This window comes from Eubalaena glacialis, chromosome 3, assembly GCF_028564815.1.
Source record: "Eubalaena glacialis isolate mEubGla1 chromosome 3, mEubGla1.1.hap2.+ XY, whole genome shotgun sequence".
Taxonomy (NCBI): domain Eukaryota; kingdom Metazoa; phylum Chordata; class Mammalia; order Artiodactyla; family Balaenidae; genus Eubalaena; species Eubalaena glacialis.
Genome location: NC_083718.1, coordinates 77552777 through 77576829, shown reverse-complemented (window position 1 = coordinate 77576829; position 24053 = coordinate 77552777). Strand labels below are relative to the sequence as shown.

General features: G+C 51.8%; 1 protein-coding gene across 1 annotated transcript; it reads right to left on the bottom strand.

Moving 5' to 3' along the window:
• Positions 1-14097: 14097 nt before the first annotated feature.
• Positions 14098-21803, bottom strand: TAGLN2 (transgelin 2). Its single transcript, XM_061185846.1, has 5 exons — positions 21697-21803; positions 16279-16486; positions 15630-15804; positions 15223-15325; positions 14098-14920 (listed from the first exon to the last, which is right to left on the bottom strand). Exons 2-5 carry the CDS (start codon positions 16456-16458, stop codon positions 14779-14781), a joined length of 600 nt encoding a protein of 199 aa, XP_061041829.1. The 5' UTR covers positions 16459-16486; positions 21697-21803; the 3' UTR covers positions 14098-14778.
• Between the last annotated feature and the right edge of the window lie 2250 nt (positions 21804-24053).

The following is a 24053-nucleotide window of genomic DNA, read 5'->3' as shown; positions in this document are numbered from 1 at the left end:
TCGGCTGCAGAGCTAGGGTGGTTGAGGACTGTTTACAAGCTCCAGGGGAGTGGGGGAAGGGAGACCAGGTCACCTCCAGTTGTTTTTAAAAAGGCTTAACTCCGGCAAGCTTCACATTCCTTCCCTGGATTTTCCAGCCTTATCTCCTTTGGGATCCTCAGAAGGACAAGTTAGGGGGTGGGGCGGGCAGAAAGTGTTGGAGGTGGGATCAGAGGGAAGGAGAAGCCAGGGTAGCTACCCTACAGGTGCTGGCACGATCCTCCCGGCTTGAGAGCGAGGGAAGGGCTTTTCTGTTCCTGGCACCCTTCCTTCCCCAGCCTCTTCGTTGCAGCCCAGAGAGGAGGGAAGATGAAGTAACCAGTCCCCTGTGGATTGGATGCTTCCCCTATGTTTTCCACCCAGTTCTCACAGCCACATCTCTATGGGGTAGTTATTATCCACATCACCAAAGAAGAAACTGAAACCAAGAGAGATAACTGTCCAAACTCAAAAGTTAGTGTTCTTTTCTCGACTCAGGCTGCCTCTCTGAAGGAAAGGTGTGAGGTTGAGTCAGAAAGGAGGGGGATGACCAAATGCAGGGTAAGGGAATTGCTTCCCAGGCTTTTGTTTGAATTTACCTCAAAGCTATCAGTGCTTAAGCTTCCGGCCTCCCATTTGCATGAGCCGCTTGAAAAAGTAAGTTGAGGGAATTCCCTGGTGGTCCAGTGGTTAGGACTCCGCGCTTCTACTGCACGGGGCACAGGTTTGATTCCTGGACAGGGAACTAAGATCCTGCATGCTGCGCGGCACGGCCAAAAAAAAAAAGTAAGCTGAGTTAAGGATACATTTTACTTTGGATTTAATGAAACAGGTTTGTGTGGTTCTCCACCACTTACACAGATAGTTAAGTTACTGCCAGCTGTCCAGGTGGAGGAACGGCTGCCTGGAACACTCCTTCCACCAAGCCACTATGCCACCTCACCTGATGTCAGGATAGGAAGGACTGGCCATAATCTCCATGGGAATATGTGCTACGAGGCTCACACCAAGATTATTTGCACAGTGGAGGAAAAACAAGGTTTGAAATGAACAAAGCCAGAAGTCTCTCTGTGAAAAGATTCTAAGCCTCTGTTATGTAAAACTGTAAGTGAGTATTCTGTTCTCATCAAGACCTGGTCAAACTGAAGTTCTCTCTGGCCTGGAAGAGACCCAGCGATGCAACATTTGTAATTATAAACACAGTATGCATCTCATCAGAGAAAAAAAGCTGCCTTCAAAGGACCTAAACTCATTGACTACTTCTGTTTTTCCAACAGTGATAGGTTTTCTTTTTGACTTCTTCTCCTAGATAATTTTAAACACACATGCTTACTTGGATTTTTTTAGGTATAATGAGATGGTCTTTCCATTTAAAAACTACTTAAGCCTTGTGTATTAGTTTTCTACCACTGCTGCAGCAACTTACCACAAACTTAGTGGTTTAAAACAACATAAAGTTATTATCTTACAATTCTGGAGTTCAACAAGGGTCTTACTGGGTAAAAACCAGGTGTTGGCAGGGTTGCATTCCTTACTAAGGCTCTAGGCTGAATCCTTTATCTAGTTTCTAGGGGCCACTCATGTTCCTTGGCTCATGACCCCCTTCCTCCATCTTTAAAGCCAGTAACATTGTGGGATTTCCCTGGTGGTCCAGTGGTTAAGACTCCGCTCTCCCAATGCAGGGGGCCTGGGTTACATCCTGATCAGGGATATAGATCTCCCATGCTGCAACGAAGATCCTGCTCGCAGCAACAAAGATCCCTCATGCCGCAACTAAAACCCGGTGCAGCTAAATAAATAAATAAATTTAAAAATTAAAAGGAAAAAAAAGCCAGTAACATTGCATCTCTCTGAGCACTCCACCCTAGTTGCATCTCGTTCTGGGAAAGATTCCCTGAGTTTTAGACTTGTGATTAGGTTGGGTCCACCCGGATAATCCAAGATAATCTCCCCATCTCAGGGTCCCTAATCGAACCATATCTGCAGAGTCCCTTTTGCCTGTAGGTAAATATTCACAGTTCTGGGAATTAAGAGGTGGACATTCGCAGGAGGGGAGGTGGTGCACTGTTCTGCCTCCCACACCTTGCTACATAACAGTGATATTTTAATGATCTATAATATATTCTCAAAAAGTTGAAACAACTTACATATGCCTTTCTAAACTGCTTTTTGGAAAGTGTCTTTAAAAATTTAAATAATACGGACTTCCCTGGTGGCGCAGTGGTTAAGAATCCGCCTGCCAATTCAGGGGACACGGGTTCGAGCCCTGGTCCGGGAAGATCCCACATGCCGCGGAGCAACTAAGCCTGTGAGCCACAACTACTGAGCCTGCACTCTAGAGCCCGCGAGCCACAACTACCGAGCCCGTGTGCCACAACTACTGAAGCCTGCGCACCTGGAGCCTACAAGCCACAACTACTGAAGCCCGCACACGTAGAGCCTGTGCTCCGCAACAAGAGAAGCCACCGCGATGAGAAGCCCGCACTCCACAACGAAGAATAGACCCTGCTCGCCACAACCAGAGAAAACCCGCACGCAGCAACGAAGACCCAACGCAGCCAGAAAGAAAGAAAGAGTACATTTTCTTCTTCTGTCAACTTTACAAGTATGTATTAAAGGACAGAAAATTTACTTAAAAATTAACGGGTTTATTCCACACAGCAAAGGAAACCATCAACAAAAGGAAAAGGCAACCTACCAAATGGGAGAAAATATTTGCAAATCATATATCTGATGAGGGTAAATATTCCAAGTGTGTAAAGAACTCATACAACTCAACAGCCAAAAAAAAAAAAAAATTGAAAAATGGATAGAGGATCTGAATAGAGATTTTTCCAGAGAAGACATACATATAGCCAACAGGTACATGAAAAGATGCTCAACATCACTAATCATCAGGAAAATGCAAATCAAAACCACAATGAGCTATCACCTCATAACTGTTAGAACGGCTATTATTAGAAAGACAGGAAATAACAAATGTTGGCAAGGATGTGGAGAAAGGGGAATCCCTGTGCACTGTTGGTGGGAATGTAAACTGGTGCAGTCTCTATGGAAAACAGTATGAAAGTTCCTCAAAAAATTAAAAATAGGGCTTCCCTGGTGGTGCAGTGGTTAAGAATCCGCCTGCCAATGCAGGGGACATGGGTTTGAGCCCTGGTTCGGGAAGATCCCACATGCCGCGGAGCAGCTAAGCCCGTGCGCCACAACTACTGAGCCTGTGCTCTGGAGCCCACGAGCCACAACTACTGAAGTCCGTGCGCCTAGAGCCCGTGCTCTGCAACAAGAGAAGCCACCACGATGAGAAGCCCATGCACCTCAACCAAGAGTAGCCCTCGCTCGCAGCAAATAGAGAAAGCCTGCACTCAGCAACAAAGACCCAACGCAGCCAAAATTAAAATAAATGAAATAAATTTATTAAAAAAAAAAATTAAAAATAGAACTACCATATGATCCAGCAATTCCACTTCCAGGTACTTATTCAAAAGAAACAAAAACACTACTCAAAAAGATATGTGCACCCCATATTCACCGCAGCAATAGCCAAGACATGGAAGGAATCTAAATGTCCATCAATGGATAAAGGAAATGTGGTGTATATATACAATGGAATATTATTTAGTCATGAAAAAGACTGAAATCTTTCTATTTGCAACAACATGGATGGCCCTTGAGGGCATTATGGTAAGTAAAATAAGTCAAATAGAGAAAGACAAAGACTGTGTGGTATCACTTATATGTGGAATCTACAAAAAGAACTCATAGGTACAGAGAACATACTGGTGATTGGCAGAGGCAGGGCAGGGGGTCAAAAAGTACAAACTTCTAGTTATAAAATAAATAAGTCCCGGGACTTCCCTGGCAGTCTGGTGGTTAAGACTCCGTGCTTCCACTGCAGGGGGTGCAGGTTCAATCCCTGGATGGGGAACTAAGATGCCATATGCCATGCAGCACGGCCAAAATATTAAAAAAAATGAAAAATAAATTAAATTAAATTAAATTAAAAAGTCCTGGGGATATAATGCACAGCATGGTGACTGTAGTTAGTAATACTGTATTGTATATTTGAAAGTTGCTAAGAGAGTAGATCTTAAAAGTTTTCATCATAAGAAAAAAACTGTGTGGTGATAAATTATTGTGGTGATCATTTCACAATATATACAAATATTGAATCATTGTATTGTACACCTGAAACTAATACAATGTTATATGTCAATTATATTTCAGTAAAAGATATTAATGGGTTTATGAAACACAAATAATAAAAATGAATCATGAATCAGTAGAAATTATTTTGAAATTGAGAAGCAAATTGAAACAAAAATTTTCAGATTACCAGAAAAGGTAATTCAATAAGAGGAATAGACAAATTTTGAACAGAATAAACAAGCACTTGGATTGTTTAATAATCCAACTAACAAGGGGAAGAAAATTGTATGAATACATTGGGGAAATATTAAATTTCTTGTTGATTTGATATAAAAGATTGACACTGATGGAGATTGCATAAAACTCACATTAGTACACTAAAATGAGGACTTATGACAATCGGGTAAATGAGTGTCATGAACTCAAAGAACACTTAAGATTAATTACTGAAGGACTTCTCTGGTGGTCCAGGGGGTAAGAGTCCATACTCCCAATACAGGGGGCCCAGTTTCAATCCCTGGTCAGGCAACTAGATCCCACGTGCAAGCCGCAACTAAGAGTCCGCGTGGCGCAACAAAGATCCCGTGTGCCGCAACTAAGACCCGGCACAGTCTAAATAAAAAAAAAAAAAAAGATTAATTACTGGACAATATCTCCTGAAATTCTACAACTCATATAAGAGAGAAATTTCAGAGATTTTTCCCAAATTTGACAACAATCAAAAAATTGATACAAGAAGCTGTGTAATGAAACATTCTAATCTATCAATAATAAAAGTGTTGATCAAAATCATGCCAGAGGAAAAAAACTGAATTATTGTTCTGTTCTCCATATAAGGTAATATTATAAAATCTTTATCGTGTGAAGAGACAAAGAATAAGCTGCCAAAAAAAAGGTAAGGGCGAAAACTATTTTAGACTTGTTTCAGGCAGTGAATTCATATGAATCTTATTTCACTCTTCCAGATGTTATGATGTTTATAGTATTTGCCAGATTTTTATTTTTTAAATTTTTTTGCCACACCGCACGGCACGTGGGATCTTAGTTTCCCAACCAGGGATGGAACCCTTGCCCCCTGCAGTGGAAGCACGGAGTCTTAACCACTGGACCACCAGGGAAATCCCTGCCAGATTTTTTTTTTAATGTATAATTTGTTGTGACATTATTCTAGTTAAATGTTTACTCCTGTAATTAATTTTGTTTTGTTTTTCTTAAAAGGAGCTTCCAAAATTGTATAAGCTTCAGGCCTCACAAAACCCAGTTCCACCTCTGAGAAGTGGGGAGGCAACCTTTCCCTTCTCAGCAATTGGCTCAATTGCCCAGCCGTGTCCGATGGGTGTGGGGCGGATTGCCCTTGCTCTCACCTCCCGACCTCAGCCAGGCTCAGCCCACTCCTCCCCTCACCGTCCTGTTCCACCTTCTCCCCTGTGCCCTTCCTTGTCTTCCTGTCTTTTCTACTTGCTGTGCATCTTTGGGGGCTTCCTCCTTCTAGCCCAATCCTTAAACTCTCATTTCACTCTCCTCCTGTGCTCTGCCCCATTTTCAGCATTCTCATTGCCTAGCTAGCCGAGGGATGAGAACAACGGGGGAGGTTTAAGAGGCTGGCTGCTGCTGCCTGAGGAAGAGGGCAGGTCCAGATTATCTGCCTAACCCTAACTCCACCTCCGGCTGCCTGACCCTTCCTACCAAGTCGCCACTCCCAGAGAAGTCTCAGAGTAAACCCAGGATTGCTGGCCAGGAGCCAGGAGCCCAGATCCCAGAAAGTTGCTGGATGCCTCGGAGCTGGAGCAGAGCCCAGGGGCTGGGCTGGGTCCCGCAGCTCCTCCTCACCCTACCGGGCCTTGGGGTGCTGGGTCAGGCAGGCCTCACCCTGCTGTTCTCCTGAGATGCTCCCCACATTGGCTGAGGCAGGAGGGATAGGAATTTTGACTCTGTGATGAACAAGCACATTTAAATGGGAGGAGCCTGGGAGACAGGACCCAGAGGAGCCATTTGGTTAAAGTGAAAACTCTGGCCTCTCACTAGAGCATGTCTCCTAAGAGCATGAGAAAGGAGACTCTGATTCCCTTTCTCTCTCTCTCCCTCTCTCTCTGATATGCATTTAGGAACAGGGATCAGAGTTGTGGAGTCTGGATGCGGCATGGGGGAAGCAGGGCCCCACATGGACAATGGGCAAAAAGATGGGGCTTCCAATAGAAGACTTTGTGTTAAGTGCATGGAGTTGTGGGTTAGTGGTGGTCTATTGCACTCCTGATTTCTCTCTGAACTCCTTTGCTGTATATACACATCCTGGCTGTTCTCCAGGATGGAGGCCCCAGCTCCTTCCTCTGGACCCACCTCCTTGGGCAGCTTCTACTCCCATCTTGGGGGTGACACCTGCCCATGATGGGAACTCTAGGATGCCCGTCAGGTCTCAGTAAATCATCGTTTCCTAGACTGTTCAGAGCCCACAATTCTATCTAAGGCAGCCTGGAAGGTGCTCTCCCAGGACTTGTGTTCCTGGGGCAGCGCAGTGAAGAAGGAAAGTAGTGACTGATTTTGGAGCCAGACCAACAGACTTTGACCCCTGGCGCCGTTACTTATAGCTGAGAGACCTTAGGTGAACCGCCTAACCACCTGGGCCTTGTTTCCTCATCTGTGTCGGTGGGTAATAGCCCAAAAGAGAGGCACTGGGAAGAGCAGACCAGGCTGGAAAATCAGTTTGCATAGTGCCTGGTGGTTTTCTTCCCTGTTCCTTCCCACAGAGCAGGGAGATACTGGGGGTGTGGGAAGAATGTCTTTTGTCCTCAGTGTCATATAAACACGACCAGGAATCAGACTGTAAATCCTCTAAGTTGCAAAGGATGCCTGAGAGACTGTTTCACAACCCCCTTCTTCCTGGAATACTTGAACTATCAAAATTGCCTCAAGTCTCTCTAAAACAAAGTATGGCTTAAAACATAAATAAATACTTAAATGCATGTATTATTTTCCTCCAGGAATTTGCTGCCTTCCTGCTTTCTTCCAAACTCTCTTTCTCTTTCCCATTCTTCAAAACTGTAGAGCCTTCCTGCTACAACCTGAGAGACTAGGCAAGGGACAGGGATGGGGAAGAGAGTTCGAGGAACAAGAAGAAATCTGGGGCCAAGGAGAAAGATTGTGAGCACGAGGGAAAGAGTTGGGGTGGAGTGGAACCGGGGGAGGAAGATGGTTAGGGTGGGAGTGGAAGTGGGGACTACAGGGTGATGCTTGTGCCTAGCTGGAGGCCCTGCGTCTAGATGGGGGAAGGAGGGAAAGACAAGAGGGCACAGGCCAGAAGGGCAACATCACCCTCTGATACTGGTGCCCCCACCCACGGGAGGAGGCGTGCATGAGGAGATGAACCTCCAGAGCCGTGACAGAGAGAGCCCCATGCTGGTCATACATCCCCATTTCCTCAACCTCCCTACCTGGCCACATTCCCACTGGGCAGATAACCCTCAGGCCAAGGAGAAAGTCATCCACAAATCTGCAGCCTCCCCTACTTCTTCTTCAAAATCTCATCACCCTCCTGACCGCCCCAGGTCCTTGGGCCAGTGTCGCCCTGGTGCCCTGCACACGTCTCCACACACCTGGCACCAGCTTCCCCTCCTACGTGACCAGCACGGCCCTGGACTGGGTGGCGGATGCTGAGATAAGGCTAAGGAGGGGAAAACCACCCAAGCCAGGAAGTTACACAGCCTGGTTCCCCCGGCAACCCAGCCACAGTCGCCAAACAGTACAGCGTCAGGGGGTGGGGACAACTCCCGTTCAAGGCGCAGCCAGGGCTGGCTCAGACCTCAGTTTTCTTGTTGGAGAAACTTCTCTCTCCAAATCCCCTAGGACAGTGTCGCTGCCTAAGAATTACGGGGGAAGCCAGTTTGAAATGCAAATTCAAGACACCACCCCCATCACCTCCACCACAGATTCCTGGCCTAATAGGTCTAATAGGACTAACTAGAATCTGCATTTCTAACCAGTATCCCAGGGGATTCCAATGCTCGCAGTCTTAGGGGGTAGCTGGGTTGGGGGAAAATACAGGATGGGGACTACAGTCAGCCCATCCCCAGGGATGCTTGACATGGGTATTTTCAACACCCGGCGTCTGACCAGGAGTCCAGAGACCTGGATTCTAGTACATGCAGAACCAATTCAAAACCATGAACTTGGGCTGAGCTCCTCTGGGCCTGCTACTAATGTTCTGAGAACCATGAGCCATCTAAAGACACATAAGGTGTGCTTTCAACTCTCAAGATCCCTGGGACCATGGCCCATCACTTTCAGTCTCTCGGTTTCAGTTTCTTTCTTCTCCCCAAAGGGTATAAAAATATTCAAGCCTTCCCAAGAGGTGACAAGTCTCCCTGGAATTAATAGATATGGAAGTGCCTTGAAAATACAGCTCTCAGTTACTGTCCTGGGGGCTGTGGTAGTTTTTATGGCTGGAGGGAAATGGTAGGCTGTCAGAGGGCTCCAAAAAGTCAGGGGGCCTTCAGGACAGAAACCCCAAGTTGCAAGATCAGGGGCTGGGCCTCAGGGTCTCTTAGTTCCTTTCTGTGGCTGCTAGATCTCCGTTTGCCTTGGAGAGGTGGCTGGTGCAGAGCTGAACTTCCTGCACTTCTTCCTAAGCCAGACCTCTCCCTTCCTCACTGTGGCCCTGGCCTCCACCTACAGAAAAACCACAGTTCATGCTGGCTGCAGGCCGAACCCTTCCCCAGGGTCAGCCACCAAGCCAGGGAGCTCCACGATGGGGTGAGCAATTAGCTTGGACTTCTTCTGCCACAAGTTCTAAGTCCCAGTTCAGCCACCTGCTAGGTAGGTTCTACAAGTTACTTTTGCTCTATTAGCCTCAGTTTCCTCATCTGTAAAATAGGAGAGAATAATATTCTGTGGTGGTGGTCAAGCCCCTTCTCCTGGATTTCCCATCCTAGCCACAGACACCATTTGCTTAGTGGCTGAATCCTGAAGCCCCTCTTTCTGGATCCCTCGCCCCCTTCTTCAACTCTGCACAGTCAGAGTACTAAACAATTTTGAAATCCAGTCTCTTCTTTCCATCCCCACTGGCCCTCCTTCCCCAGGCCGCTCTTGCTTCTGCTGTGACTGCTGCAGTAACCTCCTGGAGTTGGCCTGCCTCACTCACTAGTCTTCTCCAACCCTAGGCCATTCTCTACCCTGCAGCCTAAGGAAATTGGCTAAATTAAAACCCAACTCTCATCTCCTCATCCCCCTGCTTAAAATCCTTCAATGTCTTCCCCTGCACTTAATGAAAGGTCCAAAATTATTCATTGACATTGAAGGCCCTCTGATGATGTGCATTTCTCAGCACCCACCCCTCCGGCCTCTAAACACACCCATTCTACTGTCCAGCCCTGCACATTCCCACCTCCAGCCCACACCCATGCTGCAGATCGGCGGAGACCCGGAGACCGCTGTCCTCTTCAACACTACTGGCCTCTCCCTTATGCTTCTAATTATCCTTAAATCCTCCGTTCAGACCTTCCAGAAATCTTCACTGATGCCCCTCCCCGTGAGGCTGGGTTAAGTCCCCTCCTCTGGGTTCTCACCTAGACTCCCCTTAGCACACCACAAATCACATTATAATTGGCCCTCTGCTCTTCTAGCTCCTCCCAGGAGGGCACAGAGTGTACTTGTTTTGTTGACTTCTGTATCCTCCAACACCCAGTAGATGCCTTGCCCTGAATAGGTTCTCAATGAATATTTTTTGAAATAATGGAAGAACAAATACAATATACAGGTAAAGCTCTCAGCAGAGTGACTAACAGAAAAATGGTGAATCATCATCGTCATCATCACCCTGATGGTTCAGCCCCGCACCGAGCTACATTTCTCTCATGGAAACACAACTCAAAGTTCAGGCCCTGTCCACAGTGGGGCAAAATGGTGTGGCAGCCCCAGTGTTTGGGGAGATGCTTGTATGACCCACTCCCCACCTACCCTCCCCCAGTGATGTTGATCTGTCCCCACCCAATCCCTGGTTCTCACCCTGACTCAGACTTCTTTGCCCACCCCCACTCCAGGCAGGAGAGGAACAGCCCCTTCACCCCCCCCACTGAAACTTGACCTCTGACCACAGAGCCAGTGACTACTACTTCTTCTGGAGGAGCAATCCCACCCCCACCAACCAGCAGCCCCACTCCCCCCCCAGCAGATCAGGGGAGAGGATCCCTGAGACACGTAGCCTCAGCTCACCATGACATCACCACCAACCTCCACCCCATAAATGATCCAGGGCTGTGGGAGGCTGGCAAGTGATCCTCCCAAAGAGCCCTATTTGCATTTCTCCAAAGGCACATATCACTGGCTTTTTGAATTATCATGGCTCCTATCCATATTTTACCTCCCCTACAGGACTAGGTACTTTTTTGAGCAAAGAGATCATGCATTAATAATCTTCACATCCCCCATAAGGCCTGGCATAGGGTAGAACCCCAATAATTGTTGAACGAATGAATACATGAATGAAAAAATGGGTGTATATATGAGTGTTCCCAGCAGAATTGCTCATTTTCCACCTTAAGAAGATGAGATTTGTCCTATTATTGAAGACCTTCCTCCTGACCCTTAAGAGAATCTAGAGGCTAATAACACCTCAGAGTCAAGAGGATCTTTTTTCCTTGTTTAACCTAAATGTCTCTAGGTGCAACTTCAGTGCATTGTCTTTTAATCTACCTCCCTAGCCACTGGGACTAAAACTCCTTTCTTCACAAGGAGACGGTTACTAATTTACCTTTAGCCTTCTCTTCAACAAATTTAATCCCAGGCCCTTTATTGCTCCCTCCCTGGGGCCCTACCGTCCAGCCCTTTCCCTGTTCCACTGGTCCTTGGGCCTTTTGCCAAGCTCTCAAAGGCCTCTCTGGGCTGCACAGGCAGGAATGGACATATTGTTCTCCATGGAGCCATGTACAAACGCTCAGACGCTTACGCTCTGCCTACACGCACCCGACACACACCTCTCTGCACCCCCAGTCCCCAGTCCTTGGTAAACACATACTCACAGGCAGCCTCCACACATGATCACAGTTTCATCTCCTCCCACCCGCACCCCCTGAGCCCTGGCCCTGTGAATTCTCACACACCTGGACGCACACTCAGTGCACATGAACAGACCGCACAGAACTATACTTTTCCCCTACAGGTCAGCCACACTGTGAACCCCTCTTCCCCCTCCCCCTCCTCTTCCTCCTCCCTGCCTTCCTTCTCCAGCTCTCCTTCCCATCAGCCACCATGGGCCAAGCCTACTTTCCCTTTACCTCCACAGTGATTTTCCACTGCAAGGCTGAAGGCAAGGAGTAAATGAACCAATGCTGGCTCCTACCCCTTCCTCCTGCCCTCTTCCCATTTTTTTTCTGCCAAATCCTCAACCACCTTCCATATGCCCAGAGCACACAAACCACCCTCCATCCCCTTCCCAACCTCCCTCCATCCCCTTCCCAACCTCCACTCCTCAGGCTATAGGGAGAACCGGCTTCTCAGGTTTTTACCTTTGGGAAATGAACAATGAGGAAGCACTGGAAACTGACAGGAAATGAGGAAGCATTGGAAACTGAAATGGAAACTGGTTTCATTTTAGATCCAATGACAGGCTGGGTCGCTGGGACCCTGGGCTGGCTGGGCACCAGGCCAGGGGATTCAAGAGCATGAGGGCAGTGTGATATTCACTCATTCATTCGTTCATTCAACAAATATTTATCCAGCACCTACAACATGCCAGGCACTACTCTGCATCAACAAAACCAACACAAACCTGCCCTTACAGAGTGTACATCCTGTGGGTGGAGACAGAAAATAAATAAGTAAAATACATTGAGTATCACGTAGTGATAGGAGAAAGGAGGGAAGGAGGATGGGGTGCAGGCTGAGAGTGGAGTGTGCAATTTTAAACACGGTGGCCAGGGAAGGCAGTATGTTTGAACTGGAAGGTGACATTTGAACCAAGACCTGAAGGAGAGAAAGTAGCCACGGTGACACCTGGAAGGGGAGATTGTTCGGGGCAGCAGGAACCATCCTGCAGGCGCAGGGTGTTAGGGAACACCAGTGTGGAAAGCCACAGGGAATGAGTTGCTAGGAGATGGCAGGAAAAGGGGGTGCCACTCAGAGAAGCTTTTCCTTCTATTCCCAGGGCTGGGACCCATTCTGGGCTCCAGGGCCTGACGGAGTGCCAGGAGAGATGAGAGGGGCCAAATTAGGGATGAAACTGTGATCTCAGATGGAACAAAATGCTGTAAAGCAAACAGAAAACAAAACAAAATGTTGAGGTGTCAGTGGAGGCCATTTCCAGAAGGAAGGAGCTGAACATGGAGTGAAGTGGATTAAGGGGAGACGTGGAGGGGCCTCCCAGAGCTTGCTGGTGGGTGGTGGTTCCCGCCAGGAGGGAGGTGAGCCCCGTGGCTCTCAAATCCAGTCCGGCTGGAGCAGCACAGTCTCAGCCAGCTCCCAGCCAGGGTGGCCTGGGTTCAAAACCCCTGTCCGTCCACTAAATCCTTATGTGGCTTTGGGTGAGTTTCTTGTCCTGAGACCCAGTACAAAATGAGGGAAATAATACAGTAATATCCACCTCGCGGACTAACATGGGAATCTGCTGGGAGAAGACAGTGCTTCTCAGTCTTGGCTCTGTGGTGTGCCGGTCCCAGAAAGTCGTGAGGCCTGTGGCCAATAATTCATAGCTATAGTTAAATCAGAGAAGGGTGCAAATGGTTTTTTTTAGTTTAAATATCAATGAATTCAATGTTGTCTCTGCAATGACATCACTCTTCCTCAATGGCATTCCATGAAGGCTTCCTGAATGGGAGATAACGGGGTGGAGTGACAGCTAATCCCCTGGGAATTTGCAAATAGGCTGCACCCTATCTTATCTGTGCCACAGCCCAAGGGAATACAGCAGGCAAGCAAATACCATCTCGCCCATGGCTGGGGCTCGAATAAGGTGGAGAGCCCCTGAGCTGATGGCTAATGTACAGCAGTGGCATGGGCCCTGGCACACAGTAGGTGCTTCTTGGCAGAGGGAACCACAGTTGGGTGGGAGAAAGGAGAATGGAAGCTCTCTGGTTATCCACCACTGCACAATTTGTCACCCTCAGGCACAATGTTGTGGCTTTCCCATCCTCGGGAAATAGAGATACACTGAAGTAGACATGGGGAGAGGGACAGTGGAGGCCAGGCTGGCTGATGCAGGTGGGAGCTGAAGTGGGGGACTGGCCCAGGGCCTCTAGGGAGACGCAGGGTCGGATGGGAAGGCCGTGGGGTTGGAAACTACAGGTGGAACATTCATGCCTGGGTCAGGGCTGGGAGCTCAGGACAACCTGACCCCAAAATTGATTACTGTGGTCCAAGGCCACCCATCCAGAGGAATGCTGCTAGGCTCTCAACAGCACACAGCTCACAAGTGCCTGGGATGATCAACAAGGCTTCCTGCCTCCAGCCACCACCACCAACTCCTTCCTGCTCACTCATCCCCCAGCTCGCCAGATCCTCACCACCGCAACCCCTACCCGTGGCCCCCAGACTGGTCTGGCCACCAGAGGCCACCTTGCATCAAGCCTGCCTGAGGGTCTCCCACCCAGACACTTGCCAGGACTCAGGGCACCTTCCTGCAGTGGCTGAGAACTGTTCTGGCTGTGGGAGGGGCCCAGCCAGGAGCACCTGGGTAGGTGCCAGCCCCCCTCCCTGTGGACCCTGCCCACGTATGCTGCCATCATGGCTTCTAGCCCGAGGGCAGCTGGGAGGGCCTGTCCCTTCTCAACCCCACCCCTAAACCAAGTGAGAAAAAGAATGGGAAGGAAATCGATGATGGGGAGATGTGTGTAACCTTTCATTTCAAAGCCCTCTTCCCTGGAGCCAGTCACCGCCCTTCCCCCACATTCCTCCCTTCCCAACAGCGGACTCAGTGGCCCTAGACACAGCCAGAGTCCATCCAAAAAAAGACAGAGATTCTTTATTTAAATCAGCAAACTCAGATTCTTCAAGCCCCAGCCCATGGTGGGCAGCCTTCCCTCCCCGGTCCCCTCACCCCCACCCCTTAGCCACAGAGAGGGGAATGGAAAATGAGAAGCCTGAAGGCCTCTGCCAGGGCAGGCTGCCTCAGAAGTGTGGTGAGCGCAGTACAGCTGGGGCTGGGGGGGCAGCCGCCACAGGCCCCTCCCTATAAATTAAGTCCCTGCAGCCACAGCTGTGGGCGAGGCGTACTTGTGGGGAGAAGGCCATTAGGCAGCATCCCTGACTCCCAGCCGAGGAATGGATTAGGGCACAGGGCTCAGGGGAAGAGAGGCCAGAGAGAAAGAGAAGAGGTATGGTGGGGAGAGGGGGTGATGCCCACCTAATTTTGGTCCCGGGGAAAAGAGGCCAGTTGGTCCAGTTTTGGTGGATTTGGAGAAGGGAATGTATTAGTAAGCACAGTGGGGAGGCCACCGTCAGGCACCCCCAGAGGAGACAGGTCAGGCCCCCACCCTGGCAGAGGGGAGCGTGAGAGCTCCAGGGGCTCTCAGGGAATGTCACTGCTAAAATATATATATACATATATATATATATATATACATATATATATATATATATATATATATTAACCATTCACGGCAGGCAGGGGCAGGGCTGTGGGTGGGATCAGAGGATCTGGCGTGGCATCCCGTAGCCGGTCATGCCTGCCTGAGATGCCCCGCGGTTGGTCCCCATCTGTAACCCAATCACATTCTTGCCCTCCTGCAGCTGGTTGTCTGAGAAGTTCCGAGGGTTCTCCTTGGATTTCCTGGGTGGAAAGGGAGCATTGGTTAGGATGGTGGAGGCTGCCCCAGTAAATGTCCTCCATGGACAGAGCACAGGCTTTCTTTGGCTTAAGTGCTAGTGCCAGCTCTGCCCTGGAGAGCCTTGAGCTCTCTGAAGCCACCCCCTCATCTCTCAAAAGGGACTGTCCCTTGCCATCCCGGGAGACGCGTGAGGATTAAGTGAGACGAGGAATGGGAAAGTGCTTTGTAAAGGGCAATTCCTAGGGACAGGAGTGGGCAGATCACCACGCCGGCCCGGGGCCTGGGCTGTCCCAGCAGTACTCACTTGGGAAACCAGTTGGGATCTCCAGAGAAGAGCCCATTGTTCTGGGCTACCGCCAGCCCACCCAGGTTCATCAGTGTCCGCTGCACACAGGCCATGTTCTTTCCTGGGAAGGTGGAGGGGGTGTGTTGGCCTCAGTGGGTCTGGGGTCCTGCATGCCAGGCTTCCACCTCTATCACTAAGTCAGCAGGCCCAGCTTCCTAATTCTTTTACTCTTGGTCTCCCTACCCTTCTCCAACCCAACCCCCAATATGGCTAACTCCTCCATAAACACACATACACAAACACACACACACACACACACACCACTCTTTGTCCTCAGGTGTCAGAAACCTGCCCCTTCTCCCTGGTGGACATGGCCCAGCCCAGCCTCTGGTCTTCTGGATGACAGTGCCCTGGCCCTGACCCACCTTCCCAGAGGTCCACCGTCTGGAAGATGTCAGTGGTGTTGATGCCGTAGCGCTCGGCTGCTTGCAGGAACTGGGAGATCTGCTCCATCTGCTTGAAGGCCATGGTGGAGGCCTGGATCTTCCTCACTGGGGCCTGCCCCTCGGGGTACAGCCCATTAATGAGCTCACACAGCACCTGAGTGAGGACAGTAGGTGTGCAGAAGTGAGGCCCTGCCTGCCACAGATCAGAATGTACCACCCTCGGCGCTAGAGACAGTGAACCGCAGAGGTGCCTCTCCTACCTGAAGACAGCTCTGACTCTGCCTGGAGTGAGCATCAGGCGCCTTCCTGCCCAGCCCCCTGCCTCTGAGCCCAGAGTGTAAACCGTGCTATTCCAGGATTACCAACTAGAGCACACCTCCCCCAGCTCTTCCCTTAGAGCTCCTCTTCCTTCCGTCACACACGGCTTCCACGGCAGGGAGGCACGTTCACCCTCCCACTTCCCTCGGCGGGAGGGAGGAAAGCAGGGGGCCTCTGCACGATGAAGATATCCCGGCTCAAGAAAAGCTGGGAGGGGGCTGCCCTCCGTTCTTCAGCTGAGACAATCCCCGGTCCCTCAGACCCAGCCCTGCTCTCCTGGCACTTCCGGTCAGAGGCGCCCAGCTCTCACCGTGCCATCCTTGAGCCAGTTCTGGAAGTTCTCGCGCCCAGGCTGGGGCCGGCCCACATCCTTGCGGCACTGGGTGGTGATCCATTGGATCAGGATCTGCTCCAGGTCCGTATCATATTGTTTCTCAATCTTCTGCTGCACCTCCCGGCTCAGGCCGTAGGCAGGTCCCCTGTTGGCCATTCCAAAGGGTGGTGGTGTCTGGGGGAAGCTGGGGAGAGGAAGCATCCAGGCCTGTGGTCAGCGCTCTGCAGCCTGTGGGGTGGGGGATTCTGACACACACCATATCCCCAGGGTGGGCCCTGGAGGTGAGAACAGCCACCAAATGAGGGAAGTCTCACCTTAACCCCTGGACATGGGCTAGAGTCTCAGTGCTCAGAACTCTAGGAGGTGTTAAGGCACCTCTGGGTTCTTCCACCCCTGTGACAGGTAGCCTGTCTACTCTACTGAGGCTTCCCATTAGATTTCATTTGAATGGTTCCACTGCTACAATGAAGTATAAAACCCACTGGAATAGAAAATAGGGTAAATGAGGCCAGGATTGGGGGTTCAGCCCCTCATTTGGGGTGGTCAGCTTTAGCAAAGGCAAACTGGTCATTCTAACCCCAACCCTGCCTTTTCCAGTTCTGGGCAAGAGAATGATTTGGAAAGAATATGGAGTGGCTGGAGAAACCTATGTCAGGAGCTAGGGGACTGGACAGATCTACCCTTAATTAGCCACTGGGTTTTAATTGAACACCATTTGTGCTGGGGATTGTGGAAGACACAGAAGTCCTTGGTCCTAAAGTTGCCCACAGTGCCATCAGAGAGACAAAGTGAGCACATATGAAAGGGCAAGAGTTGTACATGATGAATATTAAACTACACAGTCAGACCATATGTTGTAGGGATTGAGAGAGGAGTATTGGCAGAAGCAGCCTGGAGGGCTTCCTGGAAGAGGTAGGTCTGAGTAGGTCCTTAACAGATTTCACCAGGCAAAGGGGCTTCCCATGAGAAACCAGGTAATACCTAATTCTACTTTCCTTTCTAGAAGCAGTGGTAGGCAGAATAATGGCCCCCAAAGGTGTCTATGTCCTAATTCCCAGAACCTGGGAATGTTACCTGATATGGCAAAAGGAATTTTGCAGATGTGATTGAATTACGGCTCTTGAGATAGGGAGAGTACCCAGGGTCTCCAGGGGGGCCCAATGTACTCACGACAAGGGTCCTTATGAGTGAAAGAGGAAGGCAGATGAGTCAGAGTGGGAGAAGTGAGAAGGAAGCCAAGGTTGGAGTGACGCAGGGTCATGAACCAAGCAATGCAGATGGCCTCCAGAAGCTGGGAAAGGCAAGGAATGGAATCTCCCCTAAGTCCCCCGGAAGGAATGCAAGCCCTGCCAACACCTTGATTTTAGCCAGTGAAACCTAGCTCTACAAGATATTACATGTGTGTTGCTTTAAGTCACTCAGTTTGTGATAATTTGTTACAGCAGGAATAGGGCAGTAATCCAGGAGCCTTGGGTGGCATTTTTAGGGAAACCCGGGAAGAGAGGGAGGGATGGGGAAATACACAGCAGGGTTTCTTTAACTTAGTTTGAGGACCTCAGTTAGGAAGAACTGGGTGGTTTCCTGACCACGGGCCTGGGTTGACAGCACCTTGCAGTGGGCAGTCTGTCCCCACCTGCCACCTCCCTGCCTAGGTCCCATACCCAGAGCCCTGTCCTAGGAATGCTACCCATGCCAAGGGGGAGTCAGGACCCCATTTCCTGCCCCCATCCCCTCCCCATGGGCTCTTCTTTCTGCTCTGAGATAGAGCTGGCTGACTGTACATAAAAGGGGATGCCCCAGGCCAGGCACCTCTGTTCAAGGAGAGGGAAGGGAAACACTCCCTCTCCCCACCTCTGGCCCCAGGCCAGAGGAGTCACTCTGGCTCCCTGGGTCCCATGCACAGCAGGTAGAGCCTTCCCAGCACCCCCACCCTGGGCCTCGGGGCAGGCCACAGGGACAGGAGCTGCCTCAAACGCCCTCCCACCTCTCAGCCCCAGCAGAGGTGCTGCTCGGGCCAGTCCCCTCCCCCCACTCCAACATGGCTGCTCCTTCCGACTGCAGCCTATTGGGCTGCACATTTCCGGCAGCGATCCTCCCCATAATGTTAAACCTCATTAAGACAACCCAGCCCCACTTCACCCAGCCCGGAAGCCCGGCCAGATAAATGTCAGTCTGGGCCTTGACCCACACCACCAGCCATACACGCACTCAGCAGGGGGAGGGCAGGCCGGCCAAGTGGAGAGAGGGAGACAAGATTCCCTCCCCTCAGCCCAGCCCCAGCTGCCCAGCCGAGAGCCACTCGGTCTCCCTAAGCCTGTGACCCCTGACGCACAGGGCCACGGCTGGGAGGCTCAGAAGGAAGGAGAGGGGGGCCATAGGCTGCTGCCACCAGTAAGCCCCCTTTGCCCAGCCCAATGTTCAGACCTCACTTTTGGTAGCAGCTTCACTGTGGTCACCTGGGCCTCAGGGCTGTGTCTCCATGGATCCAAGTGGCCTGAGGCCCAGGGATCACTATGGCCCAGGGAAAGAAAGGACAGGAGAATGATTAACCCAGACACCAGGGTTAGGAGGGGAGCGCAGGACCGAAGAGTGACCCCTCCAGTGTCACCTATGGTATGGACGGGCAGGACAGACTCGGCCTCCCAGACCCACCTCTGGGTGGGTGTTGGGGGCCCTCCTAAACTCTGGCGCCTGGGCACATCTGGCAAGGTCACAGACTCCAGCTGCAGTGTCTCGGCTCCTCTCTGGGGCCATTGCCCTAGATCCCGAGGTGCCAGAGTCATAAAGCAGAGCTCTGGGAGGAGGCAGGCCAGACGGGCCCAGCCTGCCCACGGCTGCTCTCCCCACCCCCGCGAGCAGGCACACGCTGAGGGGCTGCGGCCGCTGGAGCTGGAGTGGCCCGCGCTAGTGACACTCGGGGAACCTACCCTGGCTCTCCCTTAAAGGAGGGAAGGTAGCCAGTTGCCTACTGGGGTGGGGAAAGGCTGTGTGGGAGACGCCCAGAGCTGGGGGTCCAAAGGGAAAACAACAGCTGCACAGCTTGGGGGGTGGATTGGCAGTGAGTAATCTAAACTCCAGAGCTGCCTACAGCGGTGGGAACAGCCCTCACTCCCACCCACAAGGTTACAACAGTTGGGAAAGGGGGAGGGGCCACAAAAGGCACTCCAGCCCTCAGCCCCACCCAGACCCTGGGCTGGAAGCTTACCTCACCCCACCGCCGACGCCAAAGAAAAAGCGGACATGGGGTGGGAGTAGGATTCCAGGGCTCCTGGCTGGGGTGTTGAACTGGAAAGACAAAGGGACTCTCCATTCATTGTACAGAGAGGACACAGGGGAACTTCCCAATCCAGAATTGGCATTAAGACTATTTTGAAAAGGCGAAACAGGGATACTTGCCCCCAAAGTGAAGTGCCACAGGGAGCGGGGGTGATGGGAGACCTATGATTGAGGGGCCACCTTGGGGCAGCCCCCTTGGGGCAGCCCCCTTGGTATCAAGAGTCAGCGGGCAGAAGAGAAAGCTGAAGCTATACAAACAGGAAGCCACAAGGCTTGCGCAGGAGGAGGGGTACGGTGGTGGCCGTTGCCATGGCTTCTGTGTACCAAACACAGGAATGGGGCAGGGTGGGGGCACCAGGCAGAAACATCCACTCGGCGCAGGAGTGGCGGGGAGGCTCCGAGTGGGGGCGGAGCGGGGGCGGGGCGAGGGCGGGCGCAGAAGTGGGATCCTTGGGAAAGGGCCCGCTTCACAGGTACAGACAGGTGCAAGGGATTCCTCAAGGAAGCAGCTGTGGAGGGTTCGGAGGGCGGAGAAGGGAAATTACAAGTTTTGGGGTAGAGAAGTAGATTTAAGGAAATAGTTCAGGAGTAGAAGAAATGTCCTGGGAACAGAAGGTACATTCTGAGCTAGAGAGCCCCATAACTGAAAATCCTGGGCGGGAGAAGGGATGGGGATGGGGGTGGGGGAGAATGGATGGGGGGTGGGGTGGGGGAGAAGGGATGGGGTGGGGTGGGGGAGAAGGGATGGGGTGGGGTGGGGGAGAAGGGATGGGGTGGGGTGGGGGAGAAGGGATGGGGGTGGGGAGAAGGGATTAGAGGCCAATCCCCAGAGAGAAAAAGAGGGACCCAGGCTGTGGAGTGGGGGTGTGGGGGGAGAACTGCACTTGGACAAAGACTTATTTGTTGATTCTGGAAGGGTAGGGCCCTTCTGGCCCCACCCTACCTTGGCCTCCTCGGCAGTCTTCCCTGTGGACTAGGAAGGAGAAACTGGGAGTGGGGTTAAGGACGGGGAGCTGTCCCTCTGTCTGGTGCTCTGGAGTCAGAAAACTAGGAGAGCCACAGGTCTCCTCCTACACCGGATCCCCACACCAGTCCATCCTCCCTTCTACCCCGCTTCTTTCTGCTCACAGATACCAAGGTGCCCCAGAACTTCACAGATACCGGCTCCAGGAGACTCCAGGAGGCCTGCAGAGGGAGCGGGGGTCGGGGGGGGAGGTGGCAGTCCATTTCCGGTCCTGCTGGTCCGACCTCCACAGCCCCCCCCCCCCCGCCACACCCTGGGCCGTTACTGGGATGAATCACCCACCGCCCGCCGCTGGGGTGACGCAGTGGTCTGGGCAGCCCGCCCGCCCGCCCGCGGCCACCACCGACTTTCCCAGCAGCAGGGGGCAAGGGGTGGGGGCATCGGCTCCCGTAGGGGCTGGAGGCCTGGAAAGCATCCATCCTCCCTCAACACCACCTCCAACAGACAGGGCACGCTGGGGCGCAGTCAGGGCTGCAGCCTCCCAGATGTTTCAGGTCGGGGGGACTCTCCTGAAGGCGATTGGAGCTTCAACTCCCCGCCCGAACCCGGGAAGGCGAGGCCACTGCGGGACCCGCGCACGGAGCCCCCTCGCCCCAACCCGCGACTCCGAATCCCCAGAAAAACGAGCTGCAGGAGAATGAACAGAAAGGTTGGCTTCGGGGACGCAGAGGGCAGGCAGCACCCACACGTGCTCCTGGAACTAGGAAGTGAAGTGTGGCTTCGGAAGCCCCGGCGGCGCCAAGCTGGCCAAGGTGGGCGCCGGGACCCTGTACGCTCCATCACTCGGGGCCAGCCAGCTAATCCCTGACGACCCCCTTTCCCCACCCCAGCGAAGACCCGGGGCTGGAGCCGGCGGGCGGGACGCAGTCCCCGAGTCCCTGATCCGGACGGACGGCCCCGTCTATGCACTCGCAACAGCGGCTGACCTCATTGCTCAACAATGCGGGGTCAGAGCCTGGGGACAGACCTGACAGCCCGGGGAGGGGCAGAGCAGTCAACGGACCCTTGCCTGCCAGCCCTTGATCACCAAGCTCACTGGAGCAAGTCGCAAGCTCTGGCTTCTAGCTTTCTAGAGACCCCTCCCTCCAGCTCACCTTTCACGCGGGCCGGAAAGTTGCGCACTCAAGGCGGGATCTGCAGCGCGAGTGAAGCGCCCGGGCCGGGCCCGGCCGGAGGTTTTCAGCCTGCTCCCGCCTCGGACGGGGCGGACCAGGGGCGGGGCAAGGGCCGAGAGGGTTTAAAGGCGCCGCAGTCCAGAAGCTGAGGGCAGTGCTTAAAAGAGAGGGGAGGTGGACAAGAACCTGAGTTAAAGGACCTGGAGGCAGTAGCCTCCACTCTTGAGAACCTCTACCCCTACCCCAGAGCCCTTAAACTTGTGCCCCAGTGGGAAACTTTCTGCCTAGGTTAGCTCAAGACTGTGGACGTTTTTATGCGGGAAGAAACCTCTTGGTTTAAAAAGGGTGGTTAGGTAAATGGAGGCACAGGAAGACGCTCACCGCCCCACTGCCTCCACACACACACAACTGTCTAGGGTGTGGCAGGACTGGGGTTAGCGGGCCAGGACAGCTCCTGGTCTTGGTGGTCTTGCTCCCCACCTTCTTCAAGCCCCAGACTAGCAGTGAGGTCATTCCGTGCCCAGGGCCCAAGAGGCATGATCAGCGTTGGGGCCCAGGGTTCAGACTTGACTTCTTTTTTTTTAAACAATTTTATTTTTTCATTTTATAATTTATTTACTTATTTTGGGGCTGTGTTAGGTCTTTGTTGCGGTGCGCAGGCTTCTCGCTGCGGTGGCTTCTCTTGTTGTGGAGCACAGGCTCTAGGTGTGTGGGCTTCAGTAGTTGTGGCACATGAGCTCAGTAGTTGTCGTTCGCGGGCTCTAGAGCGCAGGCTCAGTAGTTGTGGTGCACGGGCTTAGTTGCTCCACGGCATGTGAGATCTTCCCGGACCAGGGCTCAAACCTGTGTCCCCTGCATTGGCAGGTGGATTCTCAACCACTGCGCCACCAAGGAAGTCCCCAGACTTGATTTCTTTCCCCTTCATTTCCTCCTCTATGACCTGGCACCTCTTCTTAATCCTGGAGGAATCAAAAGAACCCTCAGTGGAGGAGGAGGCTGGCAGTTCTTCTGTCTCTGAGGGTGGAGGAGAGCCTCGTTTGGGGGTTGAAGGAGGGCTCCCCCCTCCCTGTTTTCAGGCTTCAGTTGAGCAGTCCCTCTGGGGTGGAGTCCCTGCTTACATCCATCAGTGGAGTTCTTCATAGATGATAGAAGACCCAGTTGAGCCTGGTTTTCAAGTGCATCACCAACCAGTGCCGGACTTCCCTGGTGGTGCAGTGGTTAAGAATCCACCTGCCAATGCAGGGGACACGGGTTTGGTCCCTGGTCCGGGAAGATCCCACATGCCGCAGAGCAACTAAGCCCGTGTGCCACAACTACTGAGCCTGCACTCTAGAGCCCACGAGCCACAACTACTGAGCCCATGTGCCACAACTACTGAAGCCCGTGCACCTAGAGCCCGTGCTCCACAACAAGAGAAGCCACCACAATGAGAAGCCCGCGCACCACAACAAAGAGTAGTCCCGGCTCCACGCAACTAGAGAAAGCCCGCGCGCAGCAATGAAGAACCAATGCAGCCAAAAATAAATTTTAAAAATAATAATAATTTTTAAAAAAACAAACCAGTGCCTTCCCACTTTTCCATTCTCTCTTGCCCGATCCTCCCTACCCCTGTATTCCAGTGATTCCCTGGTAGGCCAAGGAATCCTCCGTGCCTTTACACAGGCTGTTCCTCTGCCTGGGATGCGTTTCCTCCCTTGACTGACTTCTCACCTGCTCTATCCATCACCGAATTTGTGACTTTTGGGCAACTTACCAAAGCACTGTACACCTCAGTTCCCTAGTCTATAAAATAGAGCTAATAGTACTACCTACCTCAGAGTGGTAGAGAATTAAATGATACATGTAAAGAGCTTACAGCAGTGCCTGGCACATAGTGAGTGCTCAGCTGCTGGCTATTATCATTGTTCTCACTTCCTGTGATGATGCCTGCAATCGTCCCAATTTATCCCAGCGCAAGCTGTAAGCATTCACTGTTTGCTGACTCCTTCCTTCGTGCTACCTTAATAACCAACACATAGTTTATCACAGAACTTATCACATCATACTGTAACTATTTCTTTACTTGCCTGCTTCACCGACCAGAAAGAACTCCCCAAGAGCAGACATGTCTTGTGAACTTTGTACTTCCTCTGCATCTAGCTCAATGGCTGGTCTCAGTAGGCATTCAATAGCTGACCTCAGTAGGCACTCAATAAACGCTTTTTGAATGGATATTGAACGTACGTCCATTCATTCAGGAAGAGTACCCTCCTTTTTTAGGGTTCAGGGATTTTCTAACCTCCCTCTCAGATTCAAAGCAGATGACACACAAAGATTTTTCAGACTTTCTTTATTCA